The 20693-nt window shown below is 40.7% G+C and overlaps 2 protein-coding genes across 6 annotated transcripts in view; one reads left to right on the top strand and one right to left on the bottom strand.

Moving 5' to 3' along the window:
- aida (axin interactor, dorsalization associated) overlaps positions 1-12001 on the top strand; it is a 51515-nt gene extending 39514 nt beyond the window's left edge. For both annotated transcript variants that reach the window (XM_055636128.1, XM_055636127.1), the window contains one exon: positions 10807-12001. In XM_055636128.1, coding sequence (XP_055492103.1) covers positions 10807-10903 — 97 coding nt within the window. In that variant the 3' untranslated portion in view covers positions 10904-12001. The remainder of the gene's footprint in view (positions 1-10806) is intronic.
- mia3 (MIA SH3 domain ER export factor 3) overlaps positions 11813-20693 on the bottom strand; it is a 77876-nt gene continuing 68995 nt past the window's right edge. For 3 of the 4 annotated variants that reach the window (XM_055636123.1, XM_055636125.1, XM_055636126.1), the window contains 8 exons: positions 19515-19582; positions 18423-18547; positions 17131-17271; positions 16914-17021; positions 14449-14562; positions 13597-13676; positions 12770-12923; positions 11813-12683 (listed from right to left, as the gene is read on the bottom strand). In XM_055636123.1, the coding sequence (XP_055492098.1) occupies positions 12484-12683; positions 12770-12923; positions 13597-13676; positions 14449-14562; positions 16914-17021; positions 17131-17271; positions 18423-18547; positions 19515-19582 (990 nt within the window). In that variant the 3' untranslated portion in view covers positions 11813-12483. The remainder of the gene's footprint in view (positions 12684-12769; positions 12924-13596; positions 13677-14448; positions 14563-16913; positions 17022-17130; positions 17272-18422; positions 18548-19514; positions 19583-20693) is intronic. The other variant, XM_055636124.1, reaches the window with a different exon arrangement.

Genomic DNA, 20693 nt, shown 5'->3' with positions numbered 1-20693 from the left:
ATTTAATAAAGGTATGAAATTAGCATTGAATAATGCTTTATATTTTCTAGTAATCTGAATACCCAAATATTTAAATTTTTCTGTTGCGATTTTAAAGGGGAATTTCAGTAAGTGTGTAGGTTCTTGAGGTTTTAATGTCATGATTTCGCTTTTGTTCCAGTTTATTCTATATCCAGAAAAAGACCCAAATTCCTCTATTAAGTTTAATAAATTTGGTATGCTCGTTTGTGACTTTGTAATATATAAAAGTATATCGTCTGCATATAATGAGATTTTATTCTTTGAGTCCCTGGTATTATAGCCCTGAATATTCGGATGAATTCTTATACTTTCAGCCAGGGGTTCTATCATAAGGGCAAATAGCAGGGGTGATAGTGCACATCCCTGCCTATTACCCCTTGATAGTTGAAATTTTTGAGATAACATGTTATTAGTTAAAATTCTTGCCATCGGTTTATCATATAATAATTTTACCCATGTTATAAAATTCTCTCCCATGTTAAATTTTTGTAGTACTTTATATAAGTATTGCCACTCTACCTGATCAAATGCTTTCTCTGCATCCAAAGAAATAATTGATATATCTTCTTCCTCTACTTTATGCGAGTACATTATATTAAACAGGCGTCTCAGATTATTAAATGAGTATCTTTTAGGTATAAACCCCGTTTGATCAGGGTTTATCAGTTTACTAATATATTTGCTTAATCTACTTGCTAAAATCTTTGCTAAAATTTTCTGATCTGTATTTAAAAGTGATATAGCTCTGTACGAGCCCGGATCTTCTAAATCTTTATCTTTTTTTGGAATAAGCGTAATAGTTGATTCTGTTAGTGTTTCAGGTAGTTTGTTTTCTTTAAAAGCATGGGAGTATAAATTAAATAAATAAGGGGCCGTTATCTCCTGAAATTTTTTATAAAATTCATTATTAAAACCATCTGGTGTCTTACCATTTTTCAACGATTTTATTGTTTCACCTATTTCTTTGATTGTAATTTGAGCTCCTAGTTCCTCTTGTTCCAAAGGGTCCAGTATTGGAAGATTACAGTTATCTAGAAATTTTTTTATTTTACTATCTTCTATTTTAATTTTAGATGTATATAAGTTTTGGTAAAATTGGGCAAATCTATTATTAATATCTTTAGGTAGTATTAGTAATTCGCCTTTCTCTGATTTAATTTTGGTTATAGTATTTTCCCTTTCTTTTTTTTGCAATTGGCGAGCTAAAAGTTTATGTGGCTTGTCACCAAACTCAAAATGTTCCTGTTTTGTAATTTGGAATAGTCTTATTACTCTTGCCGATAAAATTCGATTAAGTTTAAATTTCAGTAATACTATCTTATTGTGTTTATCTGTCGTGGAATCTTTGGCATTATCCAACTCTAACTGTCTGATTTCTTGTTCTAACAACAATTGTTCTGTCTTATTTTTTTTATTTTGAAAACTTTGGTATGAAATTATAATTCCTCTCATAAATGCCTTAAAAGTTTCCCATAATAAAGAAGGCGAAGTACCTGGTATATCATTTGTATCAAAAAAAAGTTTCATTTGTTGTTTTAAATATTGATAGCCTTGCACGTCATTTAAAATATGTGTATTAAACCTCCAAAAAAAATTTTTACCCGCCATTCCCTCAAATTTTACTGAGAATGTCAACGGAGAGTGATCTGAGATACTACTAATGTGGTATGTTGGGTTGTTTGTATAAGGCATTAATTTCATGTCCACTAAAAAATAATCAATTCTTGAATAAGTTTTATGCACCGGAGAGTAAAACGAGTATTCCCTTCCAACTGGATTAGCAGATCTCCATACATCTATTATATTAGTATTTTTTATATATGTATTTAGAAGTTCGCTAGTTTTAGATTTTAAATTACTCTTCTTTTGTTTTGATGACTTATCTAGATATGAATCTAAAACACAGTTAAAGTCCCCCCCTATTATCACATTTTGGTAATTAAACTCTGATATTATATCAATAATTTTATCAAAAAATTGGGGGTTGTCAAAATTCGGAGCATAAATATTTATCAAAGTTAGTGGGGTTGCATAAATTTCACCCGAGACTATAGTATACCTTCCCTCTTTATCTGATATAGTATTCTTTAATTTAAAAGGAATACCTTTCCTAATAAGAATAGCTGTACCCCTAGATTTAGAAGTAAATGAGGAGTAGTATGTTTGGCCTATCCAATTCGCCTTTAATCTTATTTGTGTTTGTTGTTTCATGTGGGTCTCCTGCAAAAACATTATGTCGCTTTTCAACGATTTTAGTTGGGCAAAAATTTTACCCCTCTTAATTGGTTCGTTGGCACCCCTTATATTCCAACTACAAAATGTAATTCCTCCATTCTTTATTTGTTTATCGTCTTGCATTGTAATCAGGGTAATATTCCTGAATCATATGGTGCAACCAAATACCTCAGAATTTTAGGACTTGGGTGGTCATCCCGGTTTATTAGATTTATATTGCATCTCCTTCTTGTAAAGTGCCTTAGAAAAAGAAAAAAAGAATGTGATATACAATTACTTTCAAAAAAATTAAACAGATAAAAAATGTGCTTTAAAAAAAAAAAGGTGCTATTAAGGTATCTAAGGGAAGATACCTTAAGGACGAATAGCCATCAATGATGGCAAAAAATGTATCGACCTCCGTGATGTTGTTATACATTGAGCTCCTCCCCCTTGGTGAATCCTCATAAAAAGTTACATACCGTTTCATATTTTGTCTTTTCTTATATGAGTTTATCAAACCAGTGCGTGACAGCCGAGAGAAAAAATAAAAAATTTAAAAAAAAAAAGTTACCAGGAAGAGACATAAGGAGTAAAAAAAAACCCCAAAACAAATATAGAACACAACATATACACGATTTTGTATAAGTATATATGTCCTTCCAATTATCCAATCTTAATCTAATCTAAACTTTCCAATATATATCCCCCCAGGATTCTTACATAATATCCCATTCTATAACTACCATACATCATACAGGCCGGTACCAAAGGGTTAACTACCGTACAGGCAGGTGCCAAGGGGTTAAACTTTGAGCTTTTCATCCAAGGTTGAATATAACCAAGCTCTCTGAATAACACATTCCAACGAGATAAGCTTTTTAATTGTCTGGTTAGCTCGGCCATTTTAATCAGTTCAAAGCTCTGTAAAAAGTTCAATCTTCTTCTTTGTCGGCAGCTTGCCCCGATGTTTTCTTAACGATGTCCTCTGCATACTTTAAAGCTTTTCCGGGCACTGCAAATGAGCGTTCAACGCCATTATAAGATATCTTCATTTTTCCGGGAAAGTAAATTCCATATCTTACTCCCGGGACATCCCTCAAAGTGTGTCTTGCCGGTGTAAACAATCTCATTTTCTGGACTACCTCAGGAGAGTAATCGCGAAATATTCGCACATTATCCCCACGGTATGTTAGCTTCTTGCCATGAATGATCTTTTTCAATATAAATTCAACTGAAGAGATGTCACGGAATTTCACGATTATCTGTCTTGAATAATTTTTTCCTTTTGCAACATACCCAACTCGGTTAGCGACGTCTATTCTTGGTTCTTCTGACAGTTCAAAGACATCTTTGAGCAAATCAGTAACGAAAGTACATGCTTGAGATTCATGCCCTTCACGTCCTTCCTTTACTCCCAGAATTCTCAAGTTATATCTCCGAGTTCTTGATTCCAGGTCCAGACATTTATCAGTCATTCTTCCAAGTTTTTCCTCTTCAGTTTTCTGTGATTGTTTCAAACTCTTTATTTCCGAGACAATCTCTTTTATCTCATTCTCCATTTCTTCCATTATCTCGTCCAGCTTTCCGAAATCATCCTTTACACCTTTAAATTTCTTGTTGTAATCATTTTCAATTCTGACACACTCTGATGTTAATCTCTTATCAAATTCCTTATTCTGCTTTTTCAGTTCTTTTAACTCACTGCAAGTATTATCAATTTTTTGAGAAAGTTTCTCCATGCTAGTTTCCATGTGAGACTCCATACTTTGCATCTTCTCCAGTGTAATGTTAATTGTAGCATTCATATCTAAAAGCAATTGCTTCACTTCTTTCTCCTTCTTGTCTCCTTTTGTTGCCATTTCAAACAGAGACCCTTGTCTGTATGAATCTTCTTCTTCTGAACCTTCTTCTGTCGTTTGCAGAGTATCCAATACTTTCTCGAGCTGAAGGCTGATTGTGTTTTTCACTGGCGCCCTTGAACGATTATCTCTGCTCATTTAAACACCCGATTTCACCATTAATCTCCCCGATTTTTACGTCTTCTTCTGATGATATCACCCTTATACAACACCAGGCAACTTCGGTGAGTTTTTTTAAAATCGGTGCTGACTTAAATCGGCTTTTACAATTTTTTTACGGGGGAGAAGCTCAATGCCGCGCCTTAATTCTCCATGACGCCGCCGGAAGTCCTCTTCCCTTGTCAGATTCTGACAGAAAAATCTTTGCGCTTATTACCTGTGCAGTTGGCTGTTCCAAACCACTGTTACCAGCCTCAAAATTAGCATTTGTTCCAAAGTTAGCTTTCTCTATGCGAGCTAACCTGAAATCTCTTCACAGCCATGCCCCTCCCAGCTCTATAACCACTCTAACCTTGCCCCAAAGATTCACATTGATGGGCTGAATGGCCTCCTGTACTATTGAGCGATCATTTGCCCTGTATTTCCTCCACAGCTCTGCATCTTATTTTCACCCAATTGGCTATCCCATTTTCTCAAGTCCATGTTAATTCTGTGTACAGGAATAGCTTTCTCTTCACATCCTGCTAGTGTTTGTAAAAATGTTTAAAAGTTTGAACCATCAATGGACACACCTTCCATCTCCTTAACCTTTCTTAACCTTGCTCCAATTTTAGCTGATGAATAGAAAAAGTAGACCATTTGGCCCCTTGTGCCTGCCCTGCCCTTCAGGAAAACCATGGTTGACCACTTACCACTCTGCTGCACTAAACTCATGTCCATTGATTCACTTCACCTCCAAAATTCTGCTGTTTGTTGTCTTGAATACACTCAGCAACTGATCCTTCACAGCCTTGGATTGAGAATTGCGTGACATGGGTGATGTGGGCCTTTGCTGCCTTGTTGAGACATCGCTTCTTGTAGATCCCTTCAGTGGTGGAGATTGCATTCCTCAATCCTGGCTTTACCTTGCACTAAATGTTATTGCCTTATCATCTATCTATACAAGCTTGATTGCAATCAGGTATTGTCTTTCTGCTGACTGGTTAGCACACAACAAAAGTTTTTCATTGTACCTCGGTACTTGACAATAAATTAGGATATTGGGTCGTGGGAGACTAGACCAGTACACAATACTCCACTTGTGATCGCAGCAAGACATCATATAATAGTAGTGAGACATCTTTACTCCTGCTCACTAAACCCGTTAAAATAAAACCCAGTATCCCATTTTGCCTTTGTAATTTCTTGCTGTAAACAACTGCTTTCATCAGGATACATACAATGCATTCAGAAGGTATTCAGACCCCTTCAGTTTTTCCACATTTTGTTACGTTACAGCCTTATTCTAAAATGGATTAAACTCTTTTTTTGTTAAATCATCAATCTACACACAATACCCCATAATAAAAAATCAAAATCAGGTGTTTAGAATTTTTTGCAAAGTGATTAAAAATAAATAACTGAAATATCACATTTACATGAGTATTCAGACCCTTTATTCAGTACTTTGTCGAGGCACCTTTGGCAGCGATTACAGGCTCAAGTCTTCTTGGGTATGACGCTACAAGCTTGGCACACCTGTATTTGGGTAATTTCTCCCATTCATCTCTGCAGATCCTCTCAAGCTCTGTCAGGTTGGATGGGGAGCATCGATGCACAGCTATTTTCAGGTCGCTCCAGAGATGTTCACAAAGCCACTCCTGCGTTGTCTTGGCTGTGTGCTTAAGGTTGTTGTCCTGTTGGAAGGCAAACCTCCGCCCCAGTCTGAGGTCCAGAACGCTCTGGAGCAGGTTTTCATCAAGGATCTCTCTGTACTTTGCTCCGTTCATCTTTCCCTCGATCCTGACTAGTCTCCCAGTTCCTGCTGCTGAAAAACATCCCCACAGCATGATGCTGCCACCACCATGCTTCACTGTAGGTATGGTATTGGCCAGGTGATGAGAGGTGCCTGGTTTCCTCCAGACGTGACGCTTGGCATTCAGGCCGAAGAGTTCAATCTTGGTTTCATCAGATCAGAGAATCTTGTTTCTCATGGTCTCAGAGTCCTTTAGGTGCCTTTTGTCAAACTCCAAGCGGGCTGTCATGATTCTTTTAATGAGGAGTGGCTTCCGTCTGGCCACACTACCATAAAGGCCTGATTGGTGGAGTGCTGCAGATATAGTTGTCCTTCTGGAAGGTTCTCCCATCTCCACAGAGGAACTCTGGAGCTCTGTCAGAGTGACCATCGGGTTCTTAGTCACCTCCCTGACCAAGGCCCTTCTCCCTCGATTGCTCAGTTTGGCCGGGCAGCCAACTTTATAAAAAGTCCTGGTGGTTCCAAAGTTCTTCCATTTAAGAATGACGGAGGCCACTGTGCTCTTCAGGACCTGCAATGTTGCAGAAATTGTTTTATATCCTTCCTTAGAACTGTGTATTGATACAATCCTGTCTCGGAGGCCTACGGACAATTCCTTCGTCTTCATGGCTTGGTTTTTGCTCTGACATGCACTGTCAACTGTGGGTCCTTATATAGACAGGTGTGTGCCTTTCCAAATCATGTACAATCAATTTAATTTACCACTGGTGGACACCAATCAAGTTGTAGAAACATCTCAAGAATAATCACTGGAAACAGGATGAACCAAAGCTCAATTTTGAGTCCTAGCAAAGGGTCTGAATACTTCTGTAAATGTGATATTTCAGTTATTTATTTTTAATTACCGGTACTTTGCAAAAATTTCTAAACATCTGTTTTCACTTCATTCTGAGGTATTGTGTGGAGATTCATGATAAAAAAGAATTTAATCAATTTTAAAATAAGGCTGTAACGTAACAGAATGTGGAAAAAGTGAAGGGGTCTGAATACTTTCTGAATGCATTGTATGCCCCCTCAATATCTCACCATTTTGAAAATCTCCTGCTTTTCTATATTCTACTTGTGTGGATGACATTTTTTCATATTATGTAACAACCCTTCGGCCCACAATGTCTGTGCCAAACATGATGCCAAATGAAATTAATCTCTGCCTGAATATTATATTGCATTTTCCAAAGCCTCATCCATTCACTTGGCTAATCTCAAGCCTCTGCAAATTTAAGATCATGCACTACAAACAGGAGACAAAGGCAGATTATTATTTAAATGGAGATAAATTGTGTAGAGTAGAAGGGGATTAAAGTACTAGTGTGCACAAAGCAACAGCAGACAGTGGCAAATAGCATATTGGCCTTTATTGTGGGAGATGTGTTTAGAAAGACCCAAATATTGTTAGAGTTGTATAGAGAGTTGAGACCATACCTGGAGGGATGTGCAGACACAAGAAACTATAGATGCTGGGGTCTTGAGCAAAACACAAATAACTGAAGGAACTCAGTATGTCAGCCAGCATCTGTGGATGGAATGGATAGGTGACGTTTTGTTTCGGGACTTCAGAGGAGAGGGGGCAGAAAGCTGCAGAGGTGAGGGCGGGACAAAACTATAGATGGATAAGGGTGAGGGAGTTAATTGGTAGATGGGTAAGTGACAAAGAATAGAGGTGAAAGGGTACAAAGAGTGTTGGGTAAAGAGAGGAGTGAAATGTAAAGTTCGAAGGATTGATGTGCTTGGAAGGCAACTTAAACAGAAAATGGGGGACTTGGGGGTAGGAAATGAGTGTATGATGGAGGTGATAGGGGCTGAGGTTTGGGAGATGTTGGGAGGAATGGGAGTGTGTGGTGTGGGGTTGGGGGAGTACAAGGAGGGGAAAGGAGCAGGTTGTGCAGTTTTGATTCTCATTTTTGAGTGGATACTGGTGAATGAGATTCTCTCAGCTCATTCCTGCAATGAAGGCTGTCCTATCGTGAACAGCTAAATAAATTAGATCAGCATTGTTATGAGTTTAGAAGACAAGTATTGGCTAGCTGCCTAGTCATACAGCACAGAAACTGCTCATCCGGATTATTCCCATTAGTCCTCATTTCACCCATATCCCTCCAAACCATACCTAGTCACATACTTGTCTAAAAGTCTTTTCAATGTTGTTATCACACTTGCCTCGACTACTGCTGCTAGCAGTTCATTCCATAATGGCATCAACTTCTGAATGAAAAGCATACCTCTCGGGTCCTCTTTAAATCTTTCCCCTCTCAACTTAAACCTATTTTAAACCTAATGTTAGATTCCCCTACCCTGGAAAAAAGATTGTAGAGAATTATAGAAATAAGATATACATACATTTGGAAAGACGGTGATGGTCAGCATGGATTTGCGTGTGAAAGATGGTGTTTCACAAATGTGATTATTTGAAGTAGTAACCAAGAAGGTTGATGAGGGCAGGGCCATAGAGTCTATATGAACTTCAGCAGTTTTCACATGGTAGGAAGACTACATAGGATCCAGGTAGAGCTAGCCATCAGGAAGCAGAGATTTTTAGGATTTTCAGGGATTGGTGTTGGACCCATTGTTTGTCATCTTTGTCAACAATTTGGAAGAGAATGTACAAGACAGAGTTAGCAAGGTTGAAGATGACACTAAAATAGGTGGTATCATAAACACTGGAAATGATTATCAATAATTACAGTGGGGTCTCGATCAGCTGAGGACCAGAAGAGCTGGGCAAAGAATGGTTAATGGAGTTTAATTCAGATAAGCGTGTTGCTTTTTGAGAAGTCAAATCGGTCAGGACCTTCACAGTGAATGGTAGGTCCCTGAGGAGAATGTAGAGCAAGGGGATCTAGGAATACAAATGCATAATTCCCTGAAAGTGGCACTGCAGGTATATAGAGTGGTAAAGGTTTTTGGTATGTTAGCCTTCATCAGTCAGAGAATTGAGTATAGAAGTTGGAACGTTATGTTACAATTGTACAAAATGTTGGTGAGGTCATACTTGGGAGCATTGTGTTCCGTTTTGGTCGCCTTTTTATAAGATATAATTAAGCTGGAAAGAGTACAGATAATATTTGAGGATGTTGCCAGGACTTGAGGGCCTGGGCTACAGGGAGCGATTAGGCAGGCTAGGATTTTATTCCTTGGAACACAGGAAGCTGAGGGGTAGCCCTAGAAGTACATAAAATCATGAGGACAATAGCTAGAGTGAATTAATTGTCTCGTTTTTTCCCCAGGCTAGGGGAATCAAGAACTAGAGGGCAATTGTAAGATGGGAAAGATTTAATAGGAACCAGAGGGACAACTTTTTCACAAAAAAATTGAATGAGCTGCCAGAGGAAATCGTTGAAGGTGGTACAATAAGTCTTTAAAATACATTTGAACAGATATATAGATAGGAAAGGTTTAGGGGCAAATGAGACTACCTTAGGTCGGCATGGGTGAATTGGGTTGATGGGACCGTTTCTGTGCTGTGTCCATCCACCTTATCTACACAACTTTATATACCTCAATCAGCTCACCCCTCAGCCTCCTTCCGCCAGGGTATAGGCTTCACTTCTGGTAGAATCCGTATGAATCTTTACTACACCTTTGAAAGCTTAAAATCCTGTTCCGGTTTTCTTTTGAGTGTCATATAGAATGACACACCTTACCACATCCAAGCCAATCTTCTTGCCTGTCTACACAAATTACATTTGCGAGTTCCAGATATCAACCACTCACCTTTTTAAACTCTTTTTTTTTTTTGATAGCTCTAACATGGTAAAAAGATCTGCTCTCAGCTTGTGTCATTAAACCTGCCAACAAGGGCTGTGCTGTTGCATTGTGGTGGGCTGCGCTACTATACTGAGGCCAGACGCCAGCTCTCGGACACCTTCTCATACCTACCCCATGACCCCAGAGACGAACACCAGGTTATCATCTCCCAGGCTGTTTCTAATTTAGTTACCTCTGGCAATCTGCCCTCCATAGCCTCCAACCTTATTGTTCTCCAGCCCCCCCACAGCCTGCTTTTACCTTCTCCCCAAAATCCAAACAAACCTGCCCCCAGAACTCATCTCCACATACCTCAATTCTATCCTATTTCCCCCATGTCCAATCCCTTCCCATCTACATTCAAGATATCGCACACGCCCTTCAACTCTTTAATTATTTTCAATTTCTCGGCCCCCCTTCACTCATCTATATCATGAACTCCCAGTACCTCTGCATTGAGAGGTTTGTTCATAGTTGGCATTATATTAATTTGATGATCGTTTGTTTGTAAATTGTCAACATAGGCAGTCTTTGATTGTGTTAATACTCTGTAGGCTTTTTATTTTTTTAATAAAAGTATTTGTATAATTGAAAAAATATATTTTTTAAAGTACCACTGCATCTCCATCCCCCTCCAGGAAGATCTCAAGGCCCTCCATTTCTTCCTTGAACAAAGACCCAACACATTTCCCTCTACAAACACACTCTGCCTAGCAGAAATTGTCTTCACTCTCAACTGCTCTTTCGTATCCTCTCACTTACCCCAACTTCAAGCTATAGCCATGGGCCCCTGCTGTTCCTGCCTTTTTGTTGGTCACCTTGGTATCCTTGTTCCAAGCATACACTGGCCCCTATTCCCCAACTCTTTCTCCGCTACATCCACAACTGAATTTTGATTTTATCACTTCGCAACCCTAAACATATGTCCTCTGGTTTTATTCACCTCTGATAACGGTCCATCATATATATGTGTGTGTGATGTTGAAACATAAACATTTTATCTCTGCTCAGATACAAAAAGCCAACTGACTTCAAGAGAAAAAAGCTGCATTTGCTGACCAAGAAACCACTGTATCTCCACCTCCATCAAACACTGCACAAGGAGTAACGTGCTGTGGACCTTGTGGTAAATGTGGGGGATGGAGATGTGTTATGTATACAGCAGAACCCCTGTTGTGCTGGGCAGCACATCTATAATCAACTACATGCAACAGCAACATTGTTCAGTGTTCCTTGAAGACAACATTCTCTGTCCAAACTGCTGCTGGTGCTATTCAGGAAATGTTCACACTGGTTAACATCCAGTTTATTATTTTAGCAACTGATTAATCCTGAAATGTTGGACAACTTTACAACAGCGGGTTGAATGAGAAATACAAGTGTTACTAATGGAGCAGTCTTCATATTTAAAACCACAGGCATTGGACATCCATGCTGTGATGATTGAGACAGCAGTTTTGTAATTAACTGTTAAACTAAAAAAACAAAATTAAGTGGACAAAGAAAGAATCTTAGCTTCTGTGTTTTGACGTACACGTGTGATGGTGAACAGTATGCAGTGGTACTTTTAACAAAGACCCTCTGCCTGTATGGAAGCTTAGCTAGAAATGTATTTGAAGTGCCAAAGTGAGATGTGTTTGGCCAAAGCTGTAAAATTGTATTCTTTGTCTAATCATTGTACTACAACAGCATGCAGCACTGTTTTATTTTTGCATTTGTACATAGCTGTTCATTAACACTTGTGGAATTTATAATATTTTTTGTGGTATTATGTGCGTGGGAAGAGAAAAGGGTTAGAACCAAGACATTGACTGACTGATTTAATTCATGCTGTGCCAATCTGTATATTCATACCAACAGTGACTTACATGGAGAGAAAAACAATGAGACCCATGATCACCACTGAGCAATATTCAGTCACAACCCAGTAATTTTAATCTTTATTAATAAATTCTCGATAGTAAAATAAGTTACATCTGGCCTTGCTTGTACAGGGTGTTCCTGTGTTTTTGTCCCCCCCCCCCCCCAAAAGCAAAATCAATCTAAAAACAGACTGGCTGACACACAACTGGATGGTTCATTGAAATGTTCTGTGTATAAGTTACAAATGTATTGCCATGGTTACAGAATGAGGCCGTCCTCATTAATTATTTCCACAGGAAAAGTTTTGTTTTTGTAACCATAAAAAATAAAAGGCCTCAAAACACTGCTGACAGATTTACTGCACAAGAGACACAGGTACCCTAATATTGCACTATTTACTCCTTTGATTGGCAGAGTGGCTATCTCCTGGCAGATTTGAAGCTGTAAACAGCACGTTACACTTAATTATTAAATTTCCATGAACATTTCCATCCTTTCCCAAAGGTGCAGAACTCCAGCTGTTGAGTGTTTTCTGGCTGAAGAATGAATCGATGACTGTCCGTATCTGATCATCTTTCACAAGGATAAATCCATTGCTACAATAATAGGATTCTCTAATGGCCAGCATAGTTTAAACATGTCTGAGAATCAGACTTGCTAGTGAAATTACTCCCGATTACAGGTAACTGAAAATTAACCAGGACCATGGAATACTTTAAGGATTCTCTAGCAGATCTGGTTGACGTACATTAAAGACAACGGCCTGAGGTGGGTGATCAGTCAAGTCGAAAGCCTGGCATCAGTCCTTAAAATCATTGGCAGTTATCAGGGGTGGGGGGGATACTCGTGGGCTCCAGGAGGTGGTGTTGGCCCAAGAGGTAGACCCCTGGGTCCACGTGGATACTCCCTGGCACCAGGTGGGAAGTCTCTTAGAACATGAGGTGGTGGTGGTAAGGGTCCAGGAAGGAACGGTCTGTGACCCGGAGGTGGGAACGGGGGATAATCTCGGAGAGCTGGAACACGCACTGTGGAAGTAAAACAAACAGGTCAGATAGCAGTTGTTATTAAAACACCATGAGAGTAAATGGCTGCTAAGGAAATTGAACCGTACCTAAATGGTTCTGCATGTGTGGCACTGGTCCGTAGGGGCCTCGGGGAGGTGGGAATCCATGGCGGGGTCCTGCAAGAGGCATTCCACCCAGAGGAGAGTTCATTACAGGTGCCCCTGGGAAGGACGGCACAAGCTGAGGAGCATTAGCATTCACCTGATGGGAAGAAGAGAACTTTGAAAGATCTACACTCAGAAGATGCTCATCTCTTTAAAGTAAACCATGATTTTTTTAGCACCTGATCCCACACAGCAATATACATCCAGCAATCAGAGCTTAAGCAACAGGAGCATTCCAAAATCAGCAAAAGAAACCCAGGAAGAACAGGCACTCGCAGAATGCAAGGTTAGTTCATCTGATGACTGACAAAAGCACAAACATCTGTAATTTCTGCAAACATAAGATCTGGGCTTATCAATCCAAATACATTAGTTTTATCTAATAAACAAATTGTGAGTGAGTTATTCCATCCACATGTTTAAATAAATTCTGTTCCCATTATTCACTGCCTTTGACTGTTCAGAGGTGGTTTAGATAAAGATCCAGTCTCTTCAGCCCTGGCAACAGTATCGTGGTACAGAGATTTATGGGTCAAACGTCAGCAATGAGTAGCTCCGATGAGGCATGTTGGTTGGTGTGGGCAAGTTGGGCTGAAGGGCCAGTTTGCATGCCACATGTCTATGAAGTCAAAATGTTGCACTTATTTCTATCAAAGCAATTTCATTACAAAGTGATAAAAAAAACTCAGCAAAGAGGTGATTTATGGTCATAGGGAGATCGTCGGGCCTTACTAACAAATGCCCAATTAGTAGTTGAGAGCGAAACTCACCGCCATAGACTCTGTCGTGTTTGGAGAAGATGTCCTCGGTCCGCTGGGCAGTTGGCCAGGTCCTCCTGGGCCCATTTCTGCTGAAGATGAAAATCACCATCAAACTCCACAGCCACCAACAAATTGCACCAAAAAGCCCGTGCCGGTCTTGGGCATAGCAAAGGAGATCAACTTGAACAGCCGCAGGGTGAGGGACGCAGAGATGCACAAAGTTGCCGGAAGCTGCGGTTGTTGGCATTTCAGTGCAGGAAACCAAGGGAAGGTTGCTGTGTTTATAGTGACGAGAGGATGATAGTGGGGTAAAGTCTGAGGAAATGGTTGTGAGAGGGGACTAGGGTAGATAGGAGTCTAAATTAATTTGATGGCATGGTGGAAGAGTGGTAAAGGTGAAGGAATCAACAAGTTCTGCACCAGGTGCAGGAGGCAGCCTCATCGGGAGATGGTGCTGGTGTGCATTTGGAACAAGGACCGTTCAACATAACCAACGAAAAGGCAGGCACGGCTGGGGCCCACGGTTACACCTTTGACTTAAAGTGAGAGGATTCTAGAGATATTATTAAGGACGAGGACAGTTCCGCCAGGCGGAGCAGAGTGTTAGTAGAGGGGGAACTGATTTATCCAGCAGTTTGTCTTCAATTACAATTTTCATCAGCTGTAATTTTTTGATTGTTACAACATAGACCTGTTGCTGTTAGATCTTTCAAGGGATCTGAATCTATAAGACTAAGCTAATCCAGTGACAATCAAACAATCACAATCACTAACAATTGAAAAATTGTTTCAATGGAATCAGTTCCAAGCCATGCTTGCTTCAGATATTGTTTTGCATCTGTTCATTTCATTTAAATTTACCTGCTCTATTAGCTGGTACAAGTCCACGAATTTCACTGGGTCCAGAGATCCGCCCTGACATTACAGCCAGTTCCGAAGATGGTCGCTGGGGTCCAGGGTAGCCATCCATTGGCCCTGGAAGAGCAGCGTTAAAAATGATGTGAAAGGATTATCTGTCATATCATGTACAGAAGCAATAATACCAAAAAAACAGCAGTCATGCATCACCGGAAACTTAGTGAAAACCATTATATCATATATTTAATAAAAGTCTGATCTTGTTAGTGTGCATATGTGGTTGTCTTTACATCTTCAAAAACACTACGCGGTAACGATAACATTTTTGCATATTCCGATTGACATTTTTCCTGTCGAGGCCGGGATCACCTTATCTGAACATTTCATGCTTTATTTCTCGACATTACTGATTAAAAGTCTAAAAAAGTCAAAAGACTTTGAAATTAAAACCACCAGTTTCAACTGATGACATCACAATGGCTCAGCTAGCAGAGATGAGCCTCAATGAAGATTTCATCCTATATTTGACACGTTATTCGCAATTAAAGCTTTAAAAATGCCAACTTTCACAAGATGTTTACATATTCCAGAGCTGCCAAGGTTTGTCAGAGCATTTCAGTATCCTAGTACCTGAAAATCAGTATTTTGCTGAGGAAATCAGTATCTTTACGCGGTGCCATTTTGCTGAAAAAAATGTTGTTTTATGTGTGGTCGTACCCATGTAAGAGTACAAGAATGCATAACTTTGCTACCAATTGACATGTCTTCTACGCAACTTACTTGACAGTGTATTCATTGCCATCTCTTTGTATACGGCTGTTTGTACGGCTGCTTTCTGCTTTTAGCACCAGATGATGTAAAAGTCATTTTGGAAGCCTCCCTCGCTCTCTCTCCCTCCTTCCTCTCTCTCCCTACCTCCCTCCCCTCCCCCCTCCCTCTCTCTCTCTCTCCGCTCTCTCTCCCTCCTTCCTTTTTTTCTCCCTCCCTCTCTCCTCTCCATCCTCTCCCTCGCTCCACCCCTCCCTGAGCCCACCCACCCTTCTGTAAAATCAAGGCCAATCTCAATGTAACTACAATCCCACTGGTAACCTTTCACCACTAGGCTTATCCAGAATTCTACCACTGTCCGAAAATTAATCAAAGGCTCAGAGAGAATTCCAAAGACTCATTGTTATACGAGAATTTTCCTAAACAGTTTGTGACCCATAGCGCTGTGGCCACATGTGTAAAGCCCATAGCGTTATGGTTAAAGCCCATAGTGCTCCAGCCGGTAGCGCTATATTTAGAACCCACAGCGCGCAGCCGACAACTCTTCGTTTAAATTCCCACGCGTTAAACTAATGGCGCTGTTTAAACCTGGAGCGGGACAAACAGCGACTCTGGAGAGAAGGAATGGGTGACGTTTCTGGTCGAGACCTTTCTTCAGACTGAACTGAATTCCATATTTAAAATCCGTATTTAACAACAAAATCGGACATCAGTATTCTTATCGCATTTCCGTACAAAATACGGAAAATCCATACTACTTGCCAGCTCTGATATTCTGATTCACATTTTCCCCTCTAGGCAGAGATCACTTTCACTGAACATTTTATGCTTTATTTCTCGACTTATTACTGATAAAAGTTTTTTTTTAAATCAAAATACCAAAAATTTTAAACGACCAGCTTCAACTGATGACATCACAATGGATAGACTAGTAGGGGGAGGGTGAATAGGGCAAATGAAATTGGATTTTTTTTTTTTTTAAAGAGCACTGCTGAGGGAGGCAAGTGGAGTGCTGAAATCTTGCGTTCGGGTACGGATTGAGTTGGAGGACCAAGCCTCCCGTGGGGGCTACGTGTGCGTTGGGGGACTTGGTCTAGTAGGTTAATCGTGATAAGTTAAAACTCAGCAGATCCAAAGGGAGTATACAGGAAATGCATGGTTCCTTATATCATGGGCAAGTAGTTGCAATAAACAGCATGAAATGTGCGAGAACAGGATACATTAAGTGTCCCAGAGCGGAAGCTCAAGATTTCAGCTTGTGGCATCTGGAGACGCTGCAGGGCATGAGGGCAGTTGAAAAGTTCCCTGGAACATCCAACACCAGAGAGCATTTCATGTATGCACCAGCCTCCTATATGGCACCTTGTCAAATGCTTCTTGTAAATCTAAAGAAACTATATTTCCATGTCCTTCTATCAACTCACCCCATCACGTCAATAAAGAATTTGAGAAAATCTGTCAGACACGATTACCTTCAATAAAATCATGTTGACCAGATTTCTGACATGTTTAGCCATTTCCTCTTTGATTATTGACAGCAACATTTTACCAATACGTGCCATGAAAATAACTGGCCTGCAGTTCCCTGCCTTTTTCTTGTTTGACAAGCGAGTGGTTAAGGCAAGGAATTCAATGCTAGCGGCAGGAGTGAAGACGGGTTCAATCATACTCTCGAAAGGGAGGTGAAGGAGTGAGAGTACCTGGCCTGCGGTCCCACTGAGGGGGTGGTGAACCCTGGTCAGACGATGGCCCTAAGCGGTCCGTGCCAGGTCCGATCCACTCACGGGAAGGCGGAGGAACTCGATGGCCTGTAATTTACAAATCGGAAAGGCATTTCTTACCAACCAATTCACATTTTTGACCAGCACTTGTGCAGAGACTGCTCTGAGCAGCATCCAAACCACAATTCCTGCCTACCTCCGTCACCCCGATCCCAGGGGAAACCACGACTTGCATTAACAGAGGGTGGACGGACAAGGAGATCCAGCATCACTGGCGGTGAAGGAGGCCCAGTGCTCACAGGGGATGGACCATAGGAGTCATCACGAGAGACTGGAGCTGTAATACAACAGGCAACGCTGTGATTGCAGCACAGCAGTGCACGCCATTTGTTTCTGAAAGCCATTGCAGAAACAAAAAACATCACAAAGTGTAAACAGAATGAAAATGTGTTATTTTGTTACGAGATTCCACAGTGTAATCTTTTATGAATTTAAAATTTGTCAAAATGCGACTGCTCAGAGGTTGTTAGTGCACAGGTGAGCCGCCAGCTTCTCAGGATAGTGTTTGGGTCAAAGGCGAGCTGCCAGGTTTGATGGAATAGAGTGTGGGCCACAGGTGAGCCGCCACACTCAACGGGGTAGAGTTTGAGCCACAGGGCATCATATTTTAAACAAGATGACCTGCCCTACATTAGAAGCAAGAAACTTTCATAATAAGTTACAGGAATAGAAGTTTTGCCCCCAAAAATATTTACAGTTCTGATGCACTAACGACCAGAAGATATTCAGACTGATATTCAGCGAGGTGAAGCTGTCCTCTGTTACTGCACTGTACACTACTCAATAAATCTCCTTATTTCAAACTGTGCATTTAAAAATATCTGGAAGTGTCCAGATTAAGTGCATTATTAACTCGAGACTGATGGCACAGAGATTGATCAAAGGCCATGTTTGGGTTGTAAGCAACTGAATCGTAGCAATGCACCACCTGGAGGAAGTAGCAGAGATAGCGTTGGAGCAGGACAGGATAATGCATCACAGTACATATAGTGCCACAAGCCCTGCATGAACTTGGCTTCCAGCCCAATAGTTCACCTGCAGAGGTAAAGCAATCTGCTAAAATACTGAGCAGAGTCAGCACTTCACCTGCAGCATTGACGATGCTGACATCCAGAATCACTTGCTGGGAAGGAATATGGTTGGCAATGTACTAGTTTGAGAGTTTTCTCACTCTTCCTTCCCTCCCATCAATCTCTGTCCTAACTTTAGCTGTTAAGAGATTTCTTTGATGAAAATGATTTGGGACCAAGAGATTTAAAAAATGATCATAATTTTTTTGTCAAATGGCAGGTTTGTATGAGGTGCACTAACACACTGTTCATGCATTGGCAGCAGAAGCCTTTGTCAAGTGCATCAAACACAGAAATCTAGGGAGGAAAATGAGGAAGGGGTCAAACATCAGTACAGAGTAAACATGCTGCTTGTTACCTCTGCGTGCTGGTCCCAGAGGTGGAGGTGCTCCTGGAGGACCCTGCCTGTCAGGCCTTCCTGCCGTTGGCTTAATTATCGAAGGTCTTTGAACCAGGGAGAGCTTCTGGTTCAACTCAATCAACCTGCACAAAAAAAACAGCTTGCAATTGTATTCCACCTAAATATTTGATTTGAAAGACCGTTGACCATCATTAGCTATTCACAACCACCTTACTGCCGTTTGCAAAGGTCTGTGACGAGTCCAACAACAAATACCAGCCATGCCAGTACCACCGTCATTCATCTGTGCAACAAGTCCTGATTTCATGACCTAACATTAAGTCTGTCCTCGGAGGGAATACTGCTCATTTCTATATCTTTCTGTTTTTTTGTTTTCTTTTCTATTTTTATTTTCAATCCTTTTTAAAATAATTTGTTTAATTTATTCTTCAATTTCATAATTGCAAGTGAATAAAGGCATATCATCACTGTCCTCAGCTTGACACTTCCGAGTTCTGGCATCATTCTAGTAAATCTGTTCCATATCCCCCCTGACACAAATCTGAAGGTAGCTATCTAGCTGGGTCTGACAGAGACTGAACAATTGCCAAATCTGTTTATAACTCTAGCTAACACCACATTTAGTCATTTTAATTTATTTTGCGTGGGTGCACCAGTTTTTACTGATCAGCATGAGTCTGTAGCCATTAAATAAATATTCTAATGTCTTGTGGATCCCTGTTAGTCAACCACAATACTGACACTGACTCTATCTTCCACATAATCCATCTTGTCCCATTGTAACCTCTTGCTCTTGCCCAAACAACTTACTGTACCTCCACATCAAGTCTGATGACCTTGTTACTGGTTTATCAGTAATAAATACAACTCAAGATGAGGCCCTGGGTTTAAATTCTCACAACTCACCAGTATTTCTGTTCTCGTCTGTTTCCAATCAATCATTAACAAAATAATCTCTAACTTTATTAATCTGCGGAATATCATCTGTTGAAAGTCCATTGACATCTTGTGATTAAGTCAGATATAACCGGCCCTGCACAGACCCAGTTTGACACAATGTACTTTACACAATTCTGAACAGAGACTCACTTTTGTCTCAGGTTTGCCGTCTCCCTCTTCTCCTCAGTGAGCGTCCTTTCGGCTGAACGTGCACTTAGCTGTCAGGACACAGAGAGTCATATTTATTTTATGTCAATCAGCATGTTCAAAATTGATATGCACACTTGGTATTTTTCTTCAGATCTTACATCAACACTGTAGCGCTAGCCCTGGTATGCACAGCTATAATGACTGCATTCTATCTGTGTTACAATGTAAATACAACCCTATCTGTGGAGGCAGTGCAGTCTTACGCAGCTCCCCAGAGCACGGCACAAGGACGTCCAATGATCCAGCCAACTCCAGTTCCCAACTTCAACATAATAAAGAAAGTGAATTCAAAGTGTTGCATAAAGAAGGCAAGGGACAGTCTATACCACAACTTCGAGCACTGTGCAGAAGCTTCTGCCTGGTTGCCAAATGAACAAATTCCTTTTCCACAATGACCACTGTAAGTGTTTGAAGGTAGCAGAGCTTGGATCAGTTAGTTGGATGACAGTGCAAGGAACTTGAGAAGCAAGGAGTGCAAGTTACAGTCTGTCATCTGAAAAGCCGCAGAACATTTTTAGCAACTCTCAAAGCTTCCAATACAGAGGACCCGAACTTGATCAATTGGATGCAATCAGTCTTTGCAACCGAGACAAGGGAGGGTTGGTTCTGGAAGCTAACCTTCAGGGAGGGATCACCACACACGGCAGAATACTAAGAGTGCAAAAGAGAGAAGGGGCGGGTGAGCATTCGTGGGAAGAGACAAGGATCCTCAGTTAATGAACTGCCCAACAAATCATGTCAAGCAAACCCAAGATAGACAGTGGAGGGGATCCTGGATAACCAGAGGATGAGAGTACAAATGTTCTAGAGTGTACAAAACCAGTGTACAAATGCTCTAGATTTCAATATTAGTTTAGTTTAGAGATACAGCGCAGAAACAGGCCCTTCGGCCCACCTGATCTGCACCGACCAGCGACCCCCGCATATTAACACTATCCTAAACCCTATCCTAGGGACTATTTTTACATTTACCTAGCCAAATAACCTACAAACTTGTACATTTTTGGAGTGTGGGAGGAAACTGAAGATCTCGGAGAAAACTCACGCAGGTCACGGGGAGAACGTGCAAACTCAAAATAGACAGCACCAGGAGTCAGATGAAACCCGGGTCTCCGGTGC

This window comes from Leucoraja erinacea, chromosome 5 (assembly GCF_028641065.1).
Source record: "Leucoraja erinacea ecotype New England chromosome 5, Leri_hhj_1, whole genome shotgun sequence".
Classification (NCBI taxonomy): Eukaryota; Metazoa; Chordata; class Chondrichthyes; order Rajiformes; family Rajidae; genus Leucoraja; species Leucoraja erinaceus.
The sequence above is the reverse complement of the archived record's forward strand: the minus strand, read 5'-3'. Positions and strand labels throughout refer to the sequence as shown.